Source organism: Palaemon carinicauda, chromosome 18 (genome assembly GCF_036898095.1).
Source record: "Palaemon carinicauda isolate YSFRI2023 chromosome 18, ASM3689809v2, whole genome shotgun sequence".
NCBI classification, from domain to species: Eukaryota; Metazoa; Arthropoda; class Malacostraca; order Decapoda; family Palaemonidae; genus Palaemon; species Palaemon carinicauda.
Window position 1 is genome coordinate 28,737,100 of NC_090742.1, and position 7,500 is coordinate 28,744,599.

The 7,500-nt window shown below is 32.7% G+C and overlaps 1 protein-coding gene across 2 annotated transcripts in view; it reads left to right on the top strand.

Moving 5' to 3' along the window:
• Nucleotides 1-7,500, top strand: part of LOC137657034 (uncharacterized) — a 24,580-nt gene that overhangs the window by 5,347 nt on the left and 11,733 nt on the right. For both annotated transcript variants that reach the window (XM_068391392.1, XM_068391393.1), the window contains exons 2-3: nucleotides 3,425-3,512; nucleotides 4,267-4,432. In XM_068391392.1, the coding sequence (XP_068247493.1) occupies nucleotides 3,425-3,512; nucleotides 4,267-4,432 (254 nt within the window). The remainder of the gene's footprint in view (nucleotides 1-3,424; nucleotides 3,513-4,266; nucleotides 4,433-7,500) is intronic.

Below are 7,500 nucleotides of genomic sequence, written 5' to 3' on the forward strand. Positions count from 1 at the left end.
TTTTTGATCCATTACTTTTCATACTATATACACATGGCCTGTGGTTTGTCCTAGAAAACAAGCTCGTTGCATATGCAGGTGATGCTACTCTCTTTGTATCAATTATATCTCCTGGGTGTAGCTCTAGGGTTCCTGAATCCCTTAATAGAGATCTAGCTAAAATTAATGTGTGGTACAATTATATGGGGCATTCCTGCAGACATTTTGCGTAAAGGTCTGCCTGTTGTACTACTATGAAATCTCACCCAGCTATTATCAAATCAATTGTTAGGCCATTTTCTCCTGCTGCTTTGCCTCTTTGCATGGCTTTTAATGTTTTAACTACCTACAGCTTTGATAAACTTTATCATCATACTAATTCACAGCAAATGGAGACACAAAAGACTTGAGAAAATTACCACCCAATAAGTTTACTCTCAGTAATATACAAAATATTTACAAAGATCATATTGGGCCGAATAGAAATACAGCTAGACTTTAACCAACCAAGAGAGCAAGCAGGCTTTAGAAACAGGTATTCAACAACTATCCATAGCCATGTAATTAACCAGATAAAAAAAAAAAGTCGACAAAGTATAATAAACCACTATGTATGGCATTTATAAGCTATGAGAAAATTTTTGATTCTGTTAAAACGTCTGCAATAATGAAAGCCTTTCAAAGACGAGGAATAGATGAATCTTATGTTAGAACATTTGAAGATATATTTACGGGAAGTACAGCAATTCTAAACTTACATGAAGATAGTGAGAAAATTATGATTGAGAAAGGAGTTAGGCAGGGAGACCCCATCTCCCCTAAATTATTCACAACGTACCTAAAAGTTTTTAAGAATTTATTTTGGAAAATATAGAATTTAACATTAATGGGGAATACCTAAACAACTTGAAATTTGCAGATGACATAATTGTATCTAGTGAATAATAGAAGGAATTACAAAAGGTGATAGAAGATTTGAATAGAGGAAGCAGAAATGTAAGACTGGAAATGAATATGAGTAAAACTAAGACAATGTTCAATGAAAATACAGAGAGACAACAAATAAGGTTATGGACGAATATCTAGAGATTGTTAATGAATAAACGTAATTAGGACAAACAGTAAGTGTTTCCCCAGCACATGAGACCGGAACTAAAAGAAGAATAAGTATGGGATTTCTTTGATAAAGAAAATAAGATTATGAAAAGTAAAGAGAAATGTATTTAATGAGATTGTCCCACCAGTATTAACTCGTGCATTAGAAACTTGGAGCCTTACTAAAGCCTTCGAACATAAGCTAGTTACAACTCAGAGATAGTGAAAGAATAATGATGAATATAACACTAAGAGACAGGAATTGAGCAACATGGATACGAGAGCAAACTAAAGTAGAGGATATTCTTAGAACATGTAGGGAAAGTAAATGGATATGGGCAGGACATATAATGAGAATGACAGATAGTAGATGGACATTAAAGATAAAGAATGGCAAAATAGCAAGGGGAAGGTAGGGTTGACGATGGATTGACAAACTAAGAAAATTTGCGGTATAGACTGGCATAGAAAGACCATAAACATATGCACGTGGATGAACATACTGTAGTGAACTAGTTACGACTGATGATGATGATGATGATGATGAGAAGAAGGAGGAAGATGATGACAATTTATGGGGTATTGTGCAAATTATTGGGCAAGAAGTTGAACTCTAACAAAACTTAAAGTATGATTGTAAATAGGTCGAGGACAGTAGATCCTCAACATCCAGAACTTTGCATTCACAATGTATCTTTAACTATTAACAATTCATTTAAGATTCTAGGTATGATTCTTATTTGCATAATTCCTTTTGAGAAGTACGTTCGCCTTGTTTCTTCTTCAGTTGTACAAAAAATTGGCTTACTGAGAAAATAATTTTAAGATTTTCGGCGATCACTTTATCCTGAAGAAATGTTTTAATTCTTTCATTCTACTTTGTGTCAAGTATTGTTCTCCTGTTTTGTCTTCAGATGATGATTTATTGTCGATTTGATTTTTTATTCCTGATGTGGATATAAATCTTTGACACCGTCGCTCAGTTGTTTTATGCAAGTTACATAAGATTTTTCATAATTCAGAGCATCCTCTGCATTCATATTCCCAGACTGCACCATCCTGTACGCAGTACTATAGTCCATTTCTTTTAGCGAGTCATATTTGCACCGACTCGCAGCGGTGCCCTTTTAGCTCGGAAAAGTTTCCTGATAGCTGATTGGTTGGACAAGATAATTCTAACCAATCAGCGACCAGGAAACTTTTCCGAGCTAAAAGGGCACTGTTGCGAGTCTGTGCAAATATGACTCGCTAAAAGAAATGGACTATAGGTTCATTCTACCAATCATGCCTTTTCCATCATAATGCACAAAACTACACAGTATTCTAGAAGTTTTATTTCGGTGGAACTTTGGAAGTTCAAACTTTTGTAAATTATTTTCTATTGAACAATTTATTCTACAGTTTATATATGACTTATACATTTATCGTTGTTATTGACCGTAAAATATTTCATTCTTATTCATCACTTATATACTGTATTGTTTATTTACTCTTTTCTTATTACCTTTCTTTACTGGGCTGCTCTCCCGGTTGGGGGCTTTGGTCTTCTAGCATCCTGCTTTTCCAAACTGGGATGTAGTTTTGCTAGTAATATATATATATATATATATATATATATATATATATATATATATATATATATATATATATATATATATATATATATATATATACACAGTATATACGTATGTGTATGTGGTTATCTAAAGATAGGCTATTAGTTTTTTAGTCTATATATTACTTTATAAATTATTCAGTGTTGGATAATTGACGCCTGTTATGTACCGTTAAGGCGATTACGTATGGAGGTGGGTATATCGTTTTCCTTTGTTAACCATTTTGTTTTCTAAACGCTCACCTGTAGAAACCTTTTCTTAAACTGCTATATTTCCCATAATAAAATATCCATTGAAAAAGTAGAATATAGATCTAAAATTATGTGAAAATTGTTTAGTAAAATTAAACTGATAAAATGATAGCTTTTATTGAAATCGATTATAAAGCAAGAAAGAGTACAAAAGAATTCATTGGTCTTCATACCTGAAAATGTATTTCCATCCGGACACAGGAGTTTTTGGCACCTCGCTCTGAGGAAGTGTATCCAGCCACACCCTTACCGCGCGGCAAGTTTCTGTGCTTAGCCCTGCCTACCACCTCTCCCATCTCTCCTTACACTATCTGTTTGGTTACTCGCCGCAAAGTAAGGGTGTGATAGGGTGCACTTCTTCGGAGCAAGGTGAGCCTGGGACTCCTTTGTCCAGCTGTACATTACTGGCAAACAGTTTTGAAAAAAATAAGTAATTAATAAGTCTATATTTATAAACACTGTCAATATCTTCGTGATTTTCAGGCTGGCGATATTAATCACCCTTCTCATCTACCAGTTATCATCTCTTGGCCGAGCGCAGTCTGGCTATGACACTTGGGCAGCCCAACTCGTACGTAGAGTTTTGGTCTCTTCACGTTGAATATAAATGGAAATTCATTGAATGGGGGAATAATTATCACAATTTTAAGGTTGATTTTGTTCTATGGATATTTTCATCCTTTTCATACAAAGGCCATCGAAAATAATCTTATTCGTAAAGGTCTACGGGAAGGTATACCTAATTTGGGTTATCGGGAAGATCGGGAAAGGGAAAACTTTGATGTTTTTAGGGTTTTTGTTGCCTATTAGTAACGTATTTTCCTGATGATCGCCAGACTAAGGTTCGAGTCCCGCTCAAACTCGTTAATTCATTTAGTGTCTGCAGCCTCACCATCCTTGTAAGCTAATGAGGGGGGATGGGGTTGGGGAGCATATATTGTAGGTCTACCACATGAATCATCAGCAGTCATTGCCTGGTCCTACCGGGTCTTAGCTAGGCTGGAGAGGGGTTTGGGCACTGATCATATGTATATATGGTTAGTCTCTAGGACATTGTCCAGCTCGATAGGGAAATGTCACTGTTCCTGACCTCTGCCATTTATAGCATGTCCCAATAAAGGAAGGTTGTTAGACAGGAAAAACGAAAGATGAAGAGAATTTCACAGCGTGATTTTAGGCAGGAAATATAGCCAACTGCAGTTTTGTATAATTCATTCCATGGGGTGTTGGATTTCTTATAATTTAACTAAAAATTCCACAGAAAGTTTGAAAAATATACCTACTTAGAGGTTCGCTAAAATTAATTAATTTTTTGTCTTTTTTAGGAGCCTGGAATGATAATCCAAACCATTCAGGGAGAAGGGAATACTTGTCATTGTAAGGTTCCTACCACCTCATCTACCTCAGCAATTACTGCTCCAGCTACAACCACAACGACAACCGAGACACCTACCCCGACTGGAAAACCAAAGCGTGGTTATTACAGCCAAGGTAAATTCTTCCTGTAATTTCGTTGCAACACATGCCGCGATGATATCATATTTTAGATTTTTCCTGATAAACTGCCTAACTTTTTCCCATACACACGTCATTTTCCTTGTGTTTTCTAGTCCCTGGCACCTACCCAAGCTCGGTTACCTGCTCTGGGTCATTCCCATAGTTATATAGTATATTCGCTTGAATTGTCTTTTTATGCAAATGCATAAACCAAAGTATTCCCGATGTTGTAGGATGTGATCAGGTTTTTTTTTTTTTTCTTTCTTTTTTTCTTTTTTTTGTGGGTAACCACCAGCGAATTTAAGAAGTTTTGGCTTAAATTTTCACAGACTTTACTGAAATTTGCACACCCACTTTTAGGAGTATTGTGATTCAACAATCAGCCGCAATAAGGTACGTCAAGCGTAAAATACGAATTAAATTATCTTTTCTAAATGTGACTGAATTGCGTTGTTATAAGTTCTATAATACCTAGAATGTAAAAAATTACGGGAAATAAATGAAAATGTTTAGATGCGTATAGTTAATAACTAGTGTACGTGACCCGTCAAAAATCACGACAAAATATTCAGAAATTCTGGAGTCTATCCACCGGTAGGCTGTTGTTACAAATGGAAAAATAAATATAGCCACACAAGATGTTTTATCAATACTTGATAAAAAAAAAGAATGACAGAACGAAAAGAGTAAACAGATCTATTTCAATTAATTAACAAAGAAAATAAGATATAGAAACATAAATATAATCATGAATCAGGAGAACTATCAAAAGAGGAGAAGAATACGTCCTTATTTGTTTTTAAAGATCCTGAAAATAAACCAGCAAGCCGCCATATAAAATTCAATACTTCTTAGTTACAACATTATCGATAATTCAATATAGAAATCATGGAATTTTATAAGAGGATATAAATACGTGAGGACAAGTATGCGTTCCATTATTCATTTGTGTAAATTCTGATTATTTGATTCTTGTAACATTGAAATTACAGAGGTTTTGAATGCCAAGTGCGAGCGGAGTTTGATTCTTAACCGACCCTGCAACAATTATATCTATCATTATTTTTGTGCATGAGAACACTTGTTACTTTCAGGTTAGGCTTCATGCAGGTTATTTGCAAAACTCAAAATATATACTGTGTATATATACATATATTTGAATATATATATATATATACATATATATATATATATATATATATATATATATATATATATATATATATATATATATATATATATATATATACACATGTATATATACACACACACACACACACATATATATATATATATATATATATATATATATATATATATATATATATATATATATATACATGATGGAATAACTGCTGAGATGATATTGGTAAGAAATGAAGTGACTCCCAGGATACTCACAAGATTGTTTTGTAGAATGGGGCGTGAAGAGGCAAAACCTGATAAATGGGAGCTAGGAATGTTAGTAAAAATGGAAAAAAAAAATCTGACTAATTACATTAATTACAGGGCATAACACTCACGTCAGTTGCTATGAAAATATATAATATGCTTATTCGAAAGGGATTGGAGAGGAAGATTAATGAAAAGCTGAGAGATGAACAAGCAGGATTTAGAAAAGGTAGAAGTTGTACTGACCAAATTTTAATTTTAAGACATATGGTAAAGCAATGAGCAGAAAATAGAAATCCAGTTTTGATGGCATTTGTGGACTATGAAAAAACCTTTGACAGTGTGTACCGGCCAATTTTATGGAGACTCTTGCGTTATTATGGAGTTCCTCTTAAATATGTAAATTTGATTAAGTCTGTTAATGAGCATAGCAAGTGCAAAGTTAATGTTTGTGGAGTATCATCAAATGAATTTCCAGTGAACAATGGAATTCTCCAAGGGAATGTATTGGCACCTATTTTGTTTATCCTCCTGATGTATTTTGTCATGCATAGAACAGCTGGGGATGGCGGAGAAGGATTGGACTGGATTGGTAACAGGAAAGTAACTGGCCTAGAGTATGCTGATGATGGTGTCCTTATTAGCAGAACACCCTAGGACTTGCAAAGCTTGCTTACCAGAATGCATGAAATATCACATGAGGTTAGGCTCAAGATAAATAGAAGAAAGACAGAGATGATGAGAACGGATTATGCAGTGGAAGGTGAAATATCATAAGAAGGAGAAAGGATTAATGAGCTGGAAACATTTAAATATTTAGGAACTGTGATCTCTAATACAAGATCTTTGGAATTAGGGTTCAATGAAAGATAGAAAAAAGTAGATCAGACAATAGCTAGGTTAAGTAAAATTTGGAAATAAAATCGTCTGAAATTACATATAAATATCAGGCTATATATCAGTTTAGTGAGATCGGTGTTGCTGTATGGAAATGAGATATTATGCCAATGAAGTAATATCCAAGAGATTTTGTAGATTTGAGAACAAAGCCCTCAGAAGAATATTGGGAGTTAAATGGTGTAGAAGGATATATATATATATATATATATATATATATATATATATATATATATATATATATATATATATACTGTATACATATATATATATATATATATATATATATATATATATATACTGTATACATATATATATATATATATATATATATATATATATATATATATATATATATATATATATATATATATATATATATATACTGTATACATATATATATATATATATATATATATATATATATATATATATATATATATATATATATACTGTATACATATATATATATATATATATATATATATATATATATATATATATATATATATATATATATATATATATATAAAACTTGCGTGTACACCCACGCACATGCACACACATACTGTATATATATATATATATTAGTGCAAAATTACTGGTTATATTAACATAAGTTTATCTAACCTTACGCCAAATAGACGTTAATAATAATGATCAGACTAATAAATAGTTTTCCTCTAAACATCTGGCGTAAATTTCGTACAAAACTATACCTTAAAAAGATAGTTTATTTACATCAATAAACCAAGATCGCTATAGCCACTTGT